At 42.3% G+C, this 17,159-nt stretch overlaps 1 protein-coding gene across 6 annotated transcripts in view; it reads right to left on the reverse strand.

Annotated features, from left to right (window-relative positions):
- Positions 1 to 378: 378 nt before the first annotated feature.
- Positions 379 to 17,159, reverse strand: part of DCAF1 (DDB1 and CUL4 associated factor 1) — a 50,763-nt gene continuing 33,982 nt past the window's right edge. For 4 of the 6 annotated variants that reach the window (XM_032698990.1, XM_032698992.1, XM_032698993.1 and 1 more), the window contains exons 23-25: positions 12,438 to 12,446; positions 5,272 to 5,527; positions 379 to 1,368 (exon numbers count right to left, since the gene is read on the reverse strand). In XM_032698990.1, coding sequence (XP_032554881.1) covers positions 1,310 to 1,368; positions 5,272 to 5,527; positions 12,438 to 12,446 — 324 coding nt within the window. In that variant the 3' untranslated portion in view covers positions 379 to 1,309. Of the gene's footprint in view, positions 1,369 to 5,271; positions 5,528 to 12,437; positions 12,447 to 12,473; positions 14,163 to 17,159 lie in introns of those variants that run through there. The other 2 variants (XM_032698994.1, XM_032698995.1) reach the window with 2 other exon arrangements.

Genomic DNA, 17,159 nt, shown 5'->3' on the forward strand with positions numbered 1-17,159 from the left:
ACACCAGGGAGGGGGTGAATTCTCTGGCTGAGCCACAGGGGACACTCCAGTGCACCTTCACACACCACCACAGCCTGGCACCAAGCAGCACGTCCCAGCTCCTGCCTGGATGCCCACACTGGGAATTCCAGGCTGTCAAGCAACCCAAGTGATCAGACTGGAACCCACAGGCACTGTGCAATGTCCACCCTAATGGAGCCTGTGCTCCCAAAGCTCACTCCTGTTTACTCTGCCCTTCCTTCCTCGCTGCAGCCAGGCCACCAGCTACACCTGGCTGCTCTCCAGCCAAGCTCCACAGGCACATGGACCACCACTTTGCATGGCTGGCAGGGGAATGCATGGCTACAATGCACAGCCATAAACAGACACCGGATTTGTATTTAATTTTTTAATAAATACACTTTACATTAAAGAAAAAGGCCTTCAATTTGCAGTTTCCACACAGAGGGCAAGAAGGGGAAAAAAACCAAACAAACAAACAAAAAAGAAAGAAAGAAAGATTAAAAAACTTGAACCACAAAGGGCAGAGGGGAGAAAAAGGGCTCAAACTTCAATCCCAGATTCCCATGTCTTCAGGAATACCAGGCTCTGACTAGGCCCAGCCAGGATTTCAGCCTCCCACTACAGCTGGTATCACTATCTCCATTAGCAAACACTCCAGGGGCTCTTCCCTGGACAACAAAAGCATCTGGAACACACTGGTGCATTAGCAGGTATAACACCTGTAGTTCTTTTTTTTTAAAAATAAAATCATATTTAAAATAAAAATATTCTCACTCCTCAACAATATTAGAAATCATGATCCTCTTATTTCACTTGGTAGTTGCATAAATTTTAATTTTATTTAATTTTAAACAATTTTTCTCCCCTGAACCTACCCCATGGTAACAAGGTACTACAGGAATACAAAGGTCATCCCCTCTTTACTAGAACACTTGCCTTTTTTTTTCTTTTTATTTTTTTTTATAAAACTATTTTTGTTCTTTAGGAAAGAACTTTATACAAAGAAAATATATTGTGAAATATCTTCAGAAGTTTCCTTGAAGAGGAGAGTCATCTCAGCCTAAAATAAAAAATAAAAAAAAAAAAAGGCAGAGAGAAATGAGGCCTAACCCCAGGTCTCTTTATTGAGACTTAGCCCCGAGCCTCCAACTGACTCAAACCAACACAGAGGGCTGGCAGGAGTTCCTCGGGTTCTCCCAGGAAAAGCAGGGGTGGGGTGCTCAGAACTGGTTTCCAATTTGGTCTCTGGTCTTCTGTTGGGAAGGGAGCATCTCCTCCTGCCAACACCCCACCCGGCAGCCGCTCCTCACTCGTTCAGAGACAGGATTATGTCGTCCTCCAAGTCAGAGTTATCTGAGCTGTCGGCTGGAAAAGAGACACGTGGGTTATGTTTGGTTTATGGCAGAGCACAGCTGTTGGGACACCCCTGCTCGAGGCCACAGCTCCTCAGCACTGACAGAGGCAGCCAGAGCCATTAGTGCTCCAAATCACTCAGCAGCAGCCAGGAAATCTGCACCAGAGCTTTCCTTCCCTGTTTAAAAGAGAAGCTCAGGGAGAGCAGCTTTAGCCAGTGCAGTTCCTATGAGCTCGCAGGTTTTCCCCCTGACAAGGTGGGGAGGACACCAGCAGTGAGCTGCCTGCACAGCTCTCCATGCCAGGGGCTGGACAGATGTAGCAGTCCCTCCTCACAGCTGGACAGTTCCACCAGCCTGATGTGGTGAAATAGGGCTGCTGTGTAATGTGCATGGGGTAATTCATTATGCAGTGAGATGGACCCCTCTGAGGGAGAATCAATCCCTACATTCAAAACCAGAACCTTCCTCTAGCAACCCAAATGTTTCAGTAATGAATTTAACTACATGGCACTCATTAAAGGTGACCTGAAAACTGTGCTTTTGCTGGTTTTCTTCATTGTGGTACAGAATAAAGACATGAAAGGATTTGCCAGAAGCAGTCACACACACACACACACACACACACACACACACTTGCTTTTTATCTTAAAACATAAGTTCTCTACTCCCTCATTTGTGCAAGAGGGGAGTGGTAGCAGCTCTGGCAAGCAAGAGGGCTCCTGCCTTACCTTAGAGGTGATGTTGGCTCTTTTTCTTATGCGAATTCATTGGATGCAGCAGTAAACTAGGTATTAAAAATAGTTAAAAAGAAAAGAAAAAGACACCAAGACTTCCTCTCAGCCATCTCAGTTATAGTGGATCTGTAAAATGCCTGTCAAGGTAAGCAAGGCCTTCTGGAACTTTCATCCCTTTCCACACACTATCCTTAGGGGGAAAAAAAAAAAATCACAGGCAAGCAGAGAGGGCACAAATTCTTTCCCCCAACCCTCCTCCCTGAGGATCAGCCAGCTGCCCTTCCACTGTGATCAGCAAGGGATGCTCCATCTCACCATCCCTCGGACTGAGTCTAAGCTGAGGGTCATCAGTGCTCCCAGAACAGCCACAGCCACCTAAGGGTAGTTGGAGAACATCAGCCAGTGCTGCAGCAGCTACACTTACACAGTAAGAGGGAAAGAAGCATAAGCAAGATAACAATCCAGAAACTATGGGGATAAAGAGAAGCTGGAAAAGTTGGAGTTTTGGGGGTTTGTTGGGGGTTTTTTTAACCCCGGAGGAAAGCTCACTATTCTCCAGTGCACCACACAACCTTCCAATTTTGAGCTCTATGCCTATAGGTAAATCTGATTGCAGTTAACTGCTTACCATAGTTAGTTTGCATAGACCTGCCTGGAAGTTGCCATTTTGGATTATAGAAGAACAGGAAACAGAATCAAGAGTCAGCCATGCTGCTGGTGACAATTCAATACACTTCTTCCATCCTATGTCACATGTGCATTTCAAAAAATTACACCCAGCTGGCCCAGAAACAAGCTCCTGAAAGATCTGCACAATAAATACACTGCTTTGACAAACGTCTCTAATGTCCCCAAGGTGGTGACAAAAGGGGAGGAAGAGAAATTCATACTTAAAAGGTTCACCATGGACTATTCCCAAAAAGGAATCAGAACCTCTTCTAAAGCACAAGGAACTAAAGCCATTCTCACTCCCCTGTTTCAACTGTTCTTTGACTTACTTTGCTTTGAAACACACCTACTGTATGTTCACAGAATATGCTGAGTTGGAAGGGACCCATCAGGATCAGAGTCCAGCTCCTGGCCCTGCACAGGACTATCCCCAAGAGTCACATCATGTGCTTGAGAGTATTATCCAAACTCTCCTTGAGCACAGCCTTGGTGCTGTGCCCACTGCCCTGGGGAGCCCAACCATCCTCTGAGTGAAGAACCTCTTTCTAATATCCAACCTAAACCTCCTGGCACAACTCCAGGCCATTCCCTGGGTGCTGTCACTGGTCCCCAGAAAGCAGAGATCAGTGCCTGCCCCTCCCCAGGAAGTTGTAACTGCAATGAGGTCTCCCCCCAGTCTCCTCCAGGCTGAACACACCAAGTGCCCTCAGTGTCCTCACACGGCTTCCCTTCATGATCTTTGTTGCCCTCCTTTGGACACTCTCTAATGGATTCAGATCTGTGCTGGCTGTGACCAATTGACTGTGTGGTCTTTCAGGTGTTTTCAATCCCTCCCAAAATAATCTCCATAACTTTAACAGGCACTGAAGTGAGACTGACAGGCCTGGAGTTTCCAGGGTCCTCCTTGAAAACTGGGACAACATTCACTAGCCTCCAGTCAGCTGGAACCTCTCTGGATTTCCAAGACCACTTAAAAAAAAAATCACTGAGAGAGGTTTTGTGATGACATCAGCAGCTCTTTGAGGATTCTGGGATGAATCCCATCAGGCCCCTATTTGTAGGGATCCAGCTGGAACAGCAGATCCAGCACAATTTCAGGGTCAACTGGGAGTTGATCATTCTCAGTCTTGGTTCTCCAGCTCAGGGCACTGAGACCCCCTTGGTTTGTCACCATGTTGAAGATAGAGGCAAAGAAAGCATAAACACCTCTGCCTTGTCTCTGTCCCTGTTTGTGAGGAGACCATCTCCATCCTGGAATGGACCAATGATATTTCTATAGTGCCTTTTGCCATTAATGTATTTGAGAAGACTTTTTTACTGCCCCCCATCCCCATTTCTGGCAGCTTCAACTCCAGTTCAGCTTTTACCACACGATTTTTTTCCCAACAGTGGCAAGCAGCATCTCTGTATTCTTCCCAGGTCACTTGACCTTGCTTCCAGTCTCAGGAAGAGGCATCAGGCACTCCTGGCAACCTGTGACCTGGAGAGCTGCATCTGCCATCAGCAGGTCTGTCTGTCTGGAGGCCTCTGACAGGGCTGGTCCAGTGACTCCCACAGCTCCAAGGGATCGAGCTTTACAGCACGTCAACACCATAACTGAGGGAGCTTAAACTAATATGCTAATAAGACTGGGCTGAAAGGATCTCTGCTCTTTCTTACCAGCTACTGACTCTGCTGCCTCTATTGGATGCTCCTGGATGATCAGAAACAAACCCTTCCTGCTCACTCTGCCTGCATGAACTGCCATGCTGTGCCCTCCCTGCTGTGCCACGCCCATCTGCCCACTCCTGTTCAGCATGTTCCAGGTTGCTCCTGCTCCCTGGAGCCCTTTAAAAGTCCCTTGATTACTCCTGGCACCACCCCCTCCTCACCCAGTTGGTTGCCCAGGGTTCCTGGGGTACACACACACACACACACACACACACACACACACACACACTTTAACTTTCTAACCCAGTGGTTAGAAAGTTTTGTGGAGTTTGTGGAGTGCCAGAAAAAGAGAACAATTTAAACTGTATCCCAAAAGTTATGTTAGCTTCAGAACAGTCTGACAGGGGAAGTGAAGTCAGAGATGCCATGTTGGCTTTGCACTTCAAACCATTACAAGAGAGAAAGAACAGCACCAAGGACCAAAAGTGTTTCTTGTCCTTACAGGTACAAATGAGGCAGAGGACAGGGGAGGTAACAGTTAAACCTGTGTCCCCTTGAAGGGCAGGACAGGCAAGCAATCAGACAAGGCTTCTTCACATGGAGTTTCTTGGTGGCCTGCCAAGTTCTCACACACACACACCTGGGAGCACTTGAAGAAAGGAGATACCTCCTTTTCCAGAATGCACAGTTGTTCTCTCATATAAGAGCTGTTTTTACCAGCAGATTACCTAGAGAGGCCACAGGTGAACAAGGATGATGATCTGTGCCTCAGCTAAGTCATTTCAGGGGAGATTTAGATGTTGCATATTTGTCAGGACCTTAACCAGAGGACAAGCTCACCAAGCTGGGCACACACTTACTATCTCCAAGAATCAGCTCGACTTCCTCATCAGCATCAGAATCCTCATCTTCACCCTCATCTCCCTCTTCCAGGAGGTTGGCAATCTCCTCATCATCGGAGGGAGAAAAGTCATTTTCTCCATCCTCACCAGCGTTCTCGTTGTTCTCATCCTCCTCCAGCTCAGCCTCCAGCAGCTGGTCTGTATCTAGTTCATCAAGGTCATCTGTGTCATCATCATCTTCATCATCATCTTCTTCCTCTTGCTCCTCTTCCTCCTATAAAGACAGCAAACACAGTCCATTGCGGACACTAAGACAAATGTAAAATGGAATAATTGAAGAAAACATACCTATAGTTTTCACTTCTCCCCATATCCAGGTATCACACATTATGAACACACTCCCATCTCCCATCTAAGCACTCTCTCTCTCTCCACAGCTACAGAACATCATATGTTAGATCACTTCCAAGCCTGCAACGTCCTGTCTGCAAAGTGCTGGTGCAACACAGGTACCCTTGGCCCAAGCTCCGCTCCAGTACTGGCCACCAACATGTGTCATCACAAGGCACTCTTGAGAAGGACATGCAGTAAGACCTGTTAATCCATGGCTTTGTTGCTAGTCTTGTGCAAACTGCTTTAGTTTCAGCTGGACCAAAACCTCTGCTTGTCATCAAACAGCATGCACGTTCTGTCCCTGCCATTCCCATCTGGATGAGATGTAAAATGTAGGGAAGGATATCATTAGCCTAAACCAATCCCTGAAGCAGCTTTGGATGATAGAACTGTTTAAAGCAGCTCAGAGGTCTCATCTTTGGTATTTACCTATGGATCAAGATCTTTCTCTATCACACTATAAGAATTTGAATTCCTGAACTCCTCATTGCACAGATGAAATCCAGAAATCTGTGTGTAACAGAGAAGACCAAGTGGGAAGGAGCTGTTACAGTCCTATCCTTCTTCCAGACAACCTGCCAGCACAAGCCAAGCTCCAGGAGGTCTCCAGGACTAAAAGGGTTCAATACACCTGCTCATCTCAGAGCCACAGCCTGTTTCTCTAACAGAGTGCTCTCATGTGGCAGGGAGGCAGCTCTCAACTCATTCAGCCTTAATTGCCCCTTTGCTTTGGGAGGGAACACATTCTGCAAAATTAGGAAGCAATTAAGATAGACATCTAACAACCCACTTCAAGGGATGGTTTGGTCCTCAAGCTCACCACATTCCCACTGTGCTATTTAGGCTGCTGCATCTTCAGACCTAAAAGGACAGAGGAAAGTCCTTTGCTGTCATCTCCCCAACCTACTTTTTCTTCAGTCAGTGCTATAAAAAGCCCACCACACCCACACAAATCCAACATCTGTCACAGGCAAGAGAAACAAGGAATGCCAGGAAGCCTGACGAAATTGTATTGTTTCTTCACTTGGAAAATGCAGCCAAGTCTCCTCTGCTGACCAGAAGTGCCCTGTTACTAAATGGAGATTACAGTATAAAAGCATTGGTTTGCTATACTCAGTTTTCTTGTATTAAGAGCTTGTATTAAGTGTAAAATTAAAACCAACCTGTATGAAAGCCTGTGCTTATTTTAGTCAACTATAAACTTAATACTTTGAGTCAATGGGTCTTCAAACAAACAGGCATTGCTTTTTGAATTGCATACACTTTGGGAGAGGAAATACCTTACTTGCACTTCACAGTTTTAAACTGCAATGTCATAATGTGTATAATTTTCCATAAAATATACTGAGTACAAAAGCTTTTGTCTTAATAATTTGAATTTATTTTTGCTGTATGCTGTGCCTGCAGAAAGACCAATGTCTTAAAGCTTATCACTCTACTCAGAATTGAAAAACTGATTAAAAACTGAAAAAGGCAGGGGATTTTATTTTCCTTTTTCAGTCTCTAAACAGCTTTGAAGCAGAAAAGATATCAATTTATTCAAAAAGCTTGGAAAAATTAAGCCAAATTTCTTTGTATCTGGAGCTAGAGACACACCTGAACTCCATGAAAGAAGTATGTTGTCTACAAGATTCATTTAGAGTCCATGTAGGTAAAACCTAAAGGATTCTGAAATAAGTTAGGTACCCCTCTTTGTTTCCACATCTGTGGAATTTCTGAAAGCATCTTTTTCTTAAATATATAGCCCACAAGGACTTAAAATGTCAGCCTTATTTGATTATGTTTCACATGTAATGTATTTATTAGAAACTGAAATACTATTTCATCAACATTTTCATTCAAGCTTAAGGCAAGGCATATATAGCAATATCCTTCAAATATAGGATGAAATTAAATATAGTTGTATTAAGGTAAAAATTCCTTCTGGCTGACAAGGGTAAGAGCCAAATTACACAGAAAGGTTGTATATTTTGCTGCAAATTAACTTTGAAGGATTATACCAACCAGTGAGGGAAAAAATACTTTATGAGAATACAAACAGCACCAGAAGAACCGAGATGTTTCCACTTTTACAGTTTAAATTACTTAATCTGAAGTAGGTGGTTAGAATTGGCCACACATTTAAAACCCACCTAGGAACAGTAATATGAGATCAAAATTATACCTGTCCTTGGTAAAGCAACCAAGGAGTCAGGTGTGTGTGTGGCAGTGTGACACACACAGTGACAGCCTTACAGAGCTGAGGAGTGATATATAACAGGGTTCAGAAGGAGCAACTTCATCCCTGAGAAACCTCTTATATTTTAAAGAACCCAGACAGGAACTTGGACACTGTGATGCTTCTGCCAAGTAACAGGCAAATAAATTGTGCCTCTGAGCCACCCCCGAGCACAACCCTCTGCAGGCACAGTGCAGCACTCCCAGCTGGAATACACGGCTTGCACACACATGGGGAGAGCTCTCCTAAGAAAGCTCCAGAACTTCTGCACCCAGACCCAATCCGTGGGATAGACAGCTCAGAAAGGTGTGAGGGAGTACCAGGTGCAGTCTAACACCATCCCATGCAAGTGATATCCGACCTGTTACTGGGGATCCAGGATGAATCCTCGTCAGACACAACTGTCTCACGTTAGGGATCCATGCACAGGTGGAAAATGGCACACCTTCCACAGTGACTCAAACAAGCACTCTGAGTAAGAGCAGTGAAAAATATCCTTGTGCCATGTCACAAGGGAAGACAGGCAGAACATTTATTCCAAACCATATCTGTTTCTGTAGGAAAAACCTGCAAAAGCAAGTTCCTGTCTACTCATCAGTCATTCCCAAGAGCTTTGGGCAATGACACAGGTACTGCTGGAAAACAGAACCAGCATGCACATCTGTGCAAAACATCCAGGCACCTGTGCTCATCTTCCTCGTTGGAGTAAACTGATCCACAGAACCCATGGGCCAGCACTCTCCAGAGGACGTGAACAATACCAAGGAATTGTTTCAGCCATCACTAACTCCTTTAGATGCCTAAAGATATTCTTCTGTTTGGGTCGAAAATTTGCTTGGATCAGAATGTGAACTTTTCATGGAGTATTCACATTCCTCCTCTGCTTCCTTAGAGAATATTTTCCTCCCTCTCCAACGGAAGCTACTCCACAGCTGCCAGTTCCCTTTGCAGAAGGCACAAGGGTAGTACTACAGAATCCCAAACTGACCATCTCATAACCTTCCCCCTGTAAAACATTTTACCTCCCTATCAGCACTCTGACTCCCAGCCTGGTGTCTGTGTGTGCCCTGTGCTACAGCCAGGTGCACCATGACTGCAGTGCAGCCAGACCAAACCCCTGTCTTCCCATGGAAATCATGGAAGATTACAAACAATCTCAACCTGAGGCTATGATGGAGGAAAACAAAAAAAAGAAAAGAAAAAATCTAATGGTGCCTTTTAAATAGAGCAAGCAACACTCAGAGGGACGTGATGGAGTCCAGCTTTTGAATTAAGGATGTCACACTGCTCCCCATTTTAGTTACACTGGGATTCAGGTATATTAATTAGCTGTAGATAATTAAACTTTGGATTAATTTAAAGAGTTTTACCTTCATATATGTCAAGAGTAGAGTAATTTTGAGTACTCATTGACCCCTAATGAGATTCAAATTTGTAATTGGATATGATAGAGATATGTATTAACTTTATTAATTAATGGATATGAATTCTAGGGGGTTTCTGTGTTATCTTCCTAACACTGCACCAGTGTTACTCCTCTTCATGTCCAGCACACACAGTGTCACCAATGCAGGTGACACTGTGGTATCAACACACCTGGATGGCCAACTCTCTCTGCTCATCAAAACCACAGTGTCACAATTATCATAAAGGAATTTTTATCTTGGAAACACCCACCCTAATTCCTACACAAAATGGCTTCCTGGCCCCACTCCCTGCATAAATACTTTACAGAATATTTCACCCCAGTTAAAGCAAAAAGGTCATGCAAAAATAAGGTAATGAACAAAGGTGACAATTTAAAGCAAATAAGAATAACCCAAAACCCAGTTATAATTGTAAGGGGATAGCAAAGAAGGAGGCTGCAATTTTAGTGTGGAATATCTATCCACAGGATAGAATGTCCACACAGGGACAGGCCCCAGTGTAAGACAGAAATTGCTTAACTCAACTATTAAAGACTAGTTTAGGCTGAAAAAGACCATCTATACAGAGGGTTTGTGTCAGTTTAATTCAAAAGGTCTTATGAATATAAGTTAGTAATGTATAGTATCATCAGTTATGTATTTTAGACAAGCATAAAGGATGCAGGAACTATCAGTTCTAGAATCAGACTGCAAAATGGAACAATAATTTAAGTTTTCATCTTAAGATAAATCTCTCAACACTCACTAACTCACCTACACAGTAACATAAACAGCTTCAACACACAGTCTATGACCCTGGAACTGCTTTGAGGATGATTAAGAGGGTAAAAGTGATTCCCATCACCTTTCTATCATGCCTGCATACAGGAAGATTTACAGAGATGTAGTAGTACAACAAAAGCTGGACATAAACTTACAGAAAAGTTGATTATCTCAAGATCATCTCAAAGCAAATTACTGGTAACTGAGCTCTACCACCAATTTGCAATCTTACATAAAGATTCAGAAAGCAGAGTAGATTTGGTTCAATTAATTTATCATTTTTAACCACAAAGGAAAAAACTAAACAACATCCCATCCCCTAAAGGAATGGCAAATACTGGGGTGGCTGCACTGGAACAAAAAAAATGCTTGACCTAATTCTTCATATTGCCATTTTTTACAGCCCTTTCAGAGCTTAGTAAATACCTTTTGCACTTGTTCAGGTGTTATGTGTTTTCTGCCATATTGTTCTTTGATGCTTGTTTGCACAGCCTTCATCAGCTTTCACCATCATCATCATCATCATCACAGAATTCTTACTGTTCCCCTTTACCCAATCATTTTGCACACACAAAATTCACAAAATTTGTCTTTTTAGGTAGTACAGACTATTGATACTTAACATATTCCCTGGGGTTTATCTCTCAAAAATTATTCAAAGGCTCAGGAAAACCCCATATTTCACTTACTCAAATTGATGCAAAACATGTTACCTAGGCAGAACTTTAACTTTTTGATCTTAACATATTTCTGTAATGTATTCAAACACTAAATTAGTGTATGTACAAAGTGCTTCCAGGAAGTCTGACTTACAGCACTGCAGAGCTGTAGTTTATAAAAATAGACCAGCCCGCTTTTAAGCACTTTCTAGACTTTTTATAGAGTTTTTTTACATTTCTCAAATCCAAAAAGATTTTATGACCACGTGAACAGAATTTGAGACTTCTCCACTGCAGATTACATAACTTCTCAAATTTATACTAGGCTGGCCTTTAACTGGCAAGAGAAGATCCCACAGGTCTTTTTTGATTGTTGATATTCAGGCTGGAAATTTTTATTCAGTTTTCAGATTTACAGGTCACTGTTTTGTTGCTTATTTGACATGGCTTCAGCTGTTACAAAAAGCTTCACCTCACACCTGATGCACTTTTTCTTCCTCTCCCAGGAGCTGATTCACAGTGCAAAACAAGGCATTGCACCAATAGTTCTGTGCCCAGCTTCCTGTGACTGCTTTATGAACTGCTCAGCTGTCACCAGCCCCCTGCTCACCTCCATCATCACCTCCAAGTCAACACCTCTCACCTGCAGCTGCTTTCCAGCAACAGTCCCTTCCTCTGAAAACAGTCTCTATTGCACCTCTCAGTTTGAATCATGCCATATGGTATTGCTCTAACTATTCTTATCTTCCTCTGGGAGGCTGCCTTTTCTCTACCTTCAAAACACTTAATCCAACATCAGTGAAGCTTTTCCCACCATTTCAAATCTTTCAGCTCATATTTAATTCACTTCTGGATAGTGGTAGCCAAGTCTAATCATCTGCTGGAAAGTATCTGCTTCTCTAAGTTGCTTATTTCACCTAGGTTTGTTTTCTTTTTAAAGAAATTCATGTTTCCCATAATCTCATTATTTTGGTTAATTTATTTGTTTGCTTCTCCCCCTCTTTCACCCTCCTTTCCCAAGTTTCTCCTAGAGCAAAGCAAACTCATTTTCAGTAATCTGATCCCCTCCAAATTATCAGTATTATTTTAATTACTTCCTATTTCCACCCTGAGAAGGGGCTTTGCCTTCATAAAAAAGAACTTACAATTTTCTGTTCAAATACAAGTTCCCTGAAGAATGTTTCACTCCAGAGGAATAAGTGTTTTAGCAATTTATCTTTCTCCACAGACAATCCTCTTGTCATATCTTCTGACAGCTGTTCTCTCTGCTCCCAAAGCAGCTGTGTAGCACGTTGGTCCTTTCTGAGCCTTTGCCATGCAATTCTCAGGAGTGATCATGTCTGCTTTTCAGTCACTTAAAAGTTTCTACCCAATTCCTCCCCCAACCACTTCTTAACACACTCCCTGAACAAGGGGCAGTAGAAAAAGCTTAAATATAGCCAAAAGACTCCCTGGTCAAGCATGTAAGGAATTTCACTGCCTAGATTACTTAGTGTCTATCCCTCTCCTCAGCCAGCAAACCCATTTCCTATTATGTACCATTAAATTCATCCTAAGTATTCGTCTCCCTCACACTACAAGGCTGCACCTGCTTTTACCTTCATTTGCCACTTCAGTGTTAGAATTTCTACTTTTTCGTAGCCATTAATGAGATCACAGAGCTAAAAAACGTAGAAGCCTGGGAATGTGCAGGAGTTACTATATGTAACAAGCAAGGAATCTTACCATGGGCTTCTACGCAGGTGTAGGTATGTGCAGATTTAATACAGGAAACAGCACACAGCGTGCAGTGTGTCACAGAGGCAAAACATGGAGTGGAGAAATAAAAAGCAGTTAATCTCTTAGTCTATGTAAGTAGGTTTAGCTTGTCTAAACTTACCTGTGATGAATGAAAAAGCATCCACAATACAGACAAACAAAAGCTTTAAAGGGAACGGGCCTCTGATGGATCGGGAGGTTGAGCTGGGACTCTTTGGATCAAACTCTGGTTTTGCCTATGGAATGTTTCCATTTTACCTGATGATGATCAATCTGACTCCAGTCACTGTTCTCTCTGAGGCATGTGCAAGCCATCATTTCACTTGAGATAAATGTGTTCTAACATGACTGTTGATTCTCTGTGCTGTAGGGCTCAGAGATAATATATGGTGTACAGAACCAGGAACAATTTCTCAATTTGCTTCTCTTCCTTCCTCTCGCTGATCTCATGCTCTCACTCACAAAAATAAGCTCATTCCTTTAATTCCATGACAAAGAACAACAGTGCATAAAGGAATTTCAAAATTTGGCAGGTAAATGAACTCTCTCTCTCTATGGACAAGAATTTGTTCCTTTGTTTTCTCAAGCTTCTGACTGGCATTTCTCATCACAGCTGAGGTAGCTTTTATTTTCTTGGATCCCAGCTATTCTGGGAATTCTAGAAAGATGTGTTAGGTGAGAGGAAGGACACCTTTGATTTCTGTCATTGAACAGGCAGAATATGCTTTTATCTCTGCTGAAGCTGTTTTACTCCATAATACTAAGTTTACCCTTCCAAAAATTCCAAATACTTCTCTAAGAATTTCCTCTGTTTCAACTGAAAGCTACTGAAAATGGATTTTGAAACAGCAGAATAGGCTGAAGCGGCCACAGTTATTTGCTACTATCTAAAAAATGTGGTAACAAGTACTGAGAAAAAAATGTGGTAAGAAGTACTGAGAAAAAATTTCTTTTAAAAATGTGTTTTGGAGGATGCCTGTTCAAAAGATGGATCTATTGTGTAAAAAGGTCTTTGACAGAAACCACTCTTTACTTAGGCTGCAGCTAAGCTCAAAGATTCCTATTAAGGTGTGCAATAAACACATATTTATTATCACTTGAGACATTTGTCTGAAAATACTTGTTCCCAGCTATTATTCTGTAAACCATTTCATCTTGAGCAAGATTTCAAATCAAACCACATCTTTCAATGTTACAGGAACAGCTCCTGAAATGGACCTTCAGTTAATGGTCCCTGATGACATAAATCATTCGAGTCAGCTTGTAGTGGCAAAGCACCACCGTGGTCTGATGGGTCCCAAATACTTGTGCCAATATGGATTAAGGTTTGTGGGGTCTTTCCCCCAGCAAATCAATATCCATGTGAAAAAAACCAAACCAACCATAGAACAGAACAGCAATAAAAGTACAGTTGAATTGCTGTTGCAGGCAGATAGGGGGAGAATCCTAAAAAAAAGGTAGAAACTGGGATCACAAAGACCACATAGAAATCTGAGGAAAACATTACCCATCCTGACTAAACCATATGTTAGAATAGTGATTGTCTTTCGAGTCTCTATTGCCTTATCTCCAAAGCTTTCATTTCCCATCACCTAGAATTTTCTAAACCAATGCAAAAAGACAAATTACACACCTACCATCACCATTTCGATAGCCCAGAAGCACTGCAGGATAATTAACAGTTCTTCAGTTCTGGCAAAAGAAGTAGAACACACTTTATAGGACAGGGACAGCTAGGTGAAGCAATCTGCTGCTGAAGCTGTAAATGTCCCTCAGCATGACAACAACTGAGAATGTTACTTGAGCCTCACAGATGTATCACCCATACATACCACAGAGAGAAAAACAGCCCTTAAACCACTAATATGGAAAGGACAATGAAAACAGGGAAGGAAAAATGCACAGACTGAAAATCCCAAAACCCACTCAGAGGATTACACTATCCGGAGCTCAGTTTTGAGTCTACTTTGTCTTCAGCCAGTGCCACTGGGTTTAGTTTTTCTGACCACTTAATATTTCTGGTCTCCTTTTCTAGCCTGTGGCACCTGACATTTCCTCTGAAACCCCTGGACTGCCTCACTGCAGAAGACAGTAGATTACCAAGTGAAACGGGGGATACTAATCAGCCAAAAAAGAGAAATAAGTAAGAATAGAGCAAGCTAACAACCAAAAGATGGTCCAGGCTCTGTACTAGTAGCTCAGACACACACCTGATTTTTGCTAAGTCTAACTCTGAAGGAGTGTATCAAAACAGTGGCAAATACAGCAGGAAGAAGAATTTGCTGCCGGACTGAAAAATAAGAAACCCTTACATATTTCCACATAGACTGAACATAGTTTTGCAAATACTTGTGAATGAGACTGTCAGTTGCTGATGGATCCATTTAGACACTCACCCAGCGCCAAGATAATACACAAAACTCATGGAAGTTCAAGGCAGAAGGACTAGTATTTCTGGAGTAAAACATCCAACAAAAGAGCCTGCAAACGGACTCTCGCTAAGCACAAGACATCTTCACTTCCCCTCAGTTACCACAGTAAGTACAGACCACAGAGTATCAATATCCTTTAGCATTTGTTCTGTTCAACAGCTCTGGACTGCTGGCCATACCTAGGGAAAGGCAGTTTCCCAGAGACCTCACAGGAAAGGGTAGCACAACACCAGGGAAGAACTCAGCCACAGTGGTGCTGTTCTCCAGCACTGCCAATAAAACTACAAACATTTCCTGCAGCAGCACCACACACAAACCAGCTGAGTCAGCCTGATCATTTCATTTGAGGGCAATTTATGGAGCAGACCAGTTAATCTTTCAAGATTTGGATTGAGAAAGGAGAAGCAATAGAGTTTTGTTTCTTAAATTACGGAAGGAATGGAAAGATATCTACAGACCAACCATCCCCACTAGGTTCATTTTAAAGATGCTCAGTCTCCTGCTTTTCAAAAACCTGTCACAGAGCTACCAGCTGACATTTGTCAGAACTGGCATCATGAGGCATTAAAATTTCAAGTAAAAAAAATGCCAGACAGATATTTTTCTCCACAGTTCTTAACTTATCTCTAGCACAATTTTTAAAGCAGTTTTATTCTGGATACATGACTTCCGAGCTAGGCTTGCCCATCAGACATCCTTCTATCTGAGCACTCACTACCTTCTGTACAGGCAAAAAAAGGTCCTCATAGACCCCTGTAGGTCAGATAGAAAAATACAAACATACACCAAGTCGAGGTGTGAATGCCCAGGGATCAAACAGATTAGTATCTGTTCTAAAAACCTTGACCAAAAAGATACCAGGTTCATGTTGATTCATATGGATTTCCCCCTCCACCATTTTCAAGAAAAAGATCAGAAAGCATCTTCTTTCAGCCAGAAGTGGTTTTAGATTCCCTGTGAGAAGTCCCAACAAACTTCAAAGGTTATAACCAGTTTTTCAAACTCTAAATCACAGACACTAACTAGGCAAGTAGTGAACACCTACATAAGTGTGAGCTTACGTATACACAGAAAAATCCTTTCATGAGGGAACAAATTACTTTTGTTGGTCTCAACAGACAAGTGTGCCAGAGGGATTCCATCTTTCTTCTGGAAAACCTCTCCTCATTCTAGCTCAATGCTGGATGTCTCTATGGAGACAAAAGCTGTATTTTGTAAGCCTAAGAGCAGAACAAACCTGGAGGAATAGCATGGATGGAACAGCTACGGGACAGAGAGGAAAACATCAGTTTATGTTTTGCTAAATATACTTAGATTGAATTTAATTTGGGTTTATAAGCGTTTATATTAAAACCAAATCTCTTTTTAAAGAAACCTTATTGCAACCATCCCCGAAAGTTACTATCTAGGAAACATCTACAGACCTCAGAAATGGAGACCATAAACCCCAGCAATTATGCAATATCAATTAGTCACTCAGCTTGCAAATCGATCCCGGAGCAGCTTTGTTTGAACACTCCATCAGCTTTACAGAAAAGCTTTTAGCACACTTAAATTCTGCCTGGGGCCACCTCTACCTGTAAGACAGGAAGTGTCCCCAGACACACCTGATGGGTGACAGATCCCTTATCTCTGCTGGGTACCCGGTGTTACAGCCTGGAACCATTGACTGCCTTATACAAACACAGATCTCCCCTTGAGTCAACACTTACCAGTGATTTTGCAAAACAGTGCCCTGATAGCTGCTGGTTAATCATTGTACAATGCAAAAACCATTTCTGCTACTATTTTTTTTTCTAATTTTATAAAGAAAATATGAATTAGCTTACAGAAAGTGGACAAAAACGTGGAAGCAGAGACAAAAATAGAAACTATTGCCCAAGGCAAGCACTGGAAGGCTAGGAAGTAGAAAGGAAGGAAAGAACAGTAATCTCTCCTCCCTCTTCATTGCTTCCCAAGAAATTCTGCTCTTCCCAAGAAATTCTACTCTCTTAATCCATCCAATCTAGGGATAGAAACAATGACCAATGATTTCAAAAGAATGCCAAGACTTCAAATGCAACCCTGTAGCACATTCAGAGGCCACGACACAAACTGCACACCCAAACCAGAACTGCTGCTTTATCTTCAGAATTACAGTGAAATTGTAATAACAACAACTAACTGCAGAGAAAATTACTCTTTCCTGGGACCTGCAGTCTTCTGAACTAGCAAGTACAAGTTTTAACCTAGCAAGGGGAAGATTCAGACACAGAAA

Source organism: Chiroxiphia lanceolata, chromosome 11 (assembly GCF_009829145.1).
Source record: "Chiroxiphia lanceolata isolate bChiLan1 chromosome 11, bChiLan1.pri, whole genome shotgun sequence".
Lineage (NCBI taxonomy): Eukaryota > Metazoa > Chordata > Aves > Passeriformes > Pipridae > Chiroxiphia > Chiroxiphia lanceolata.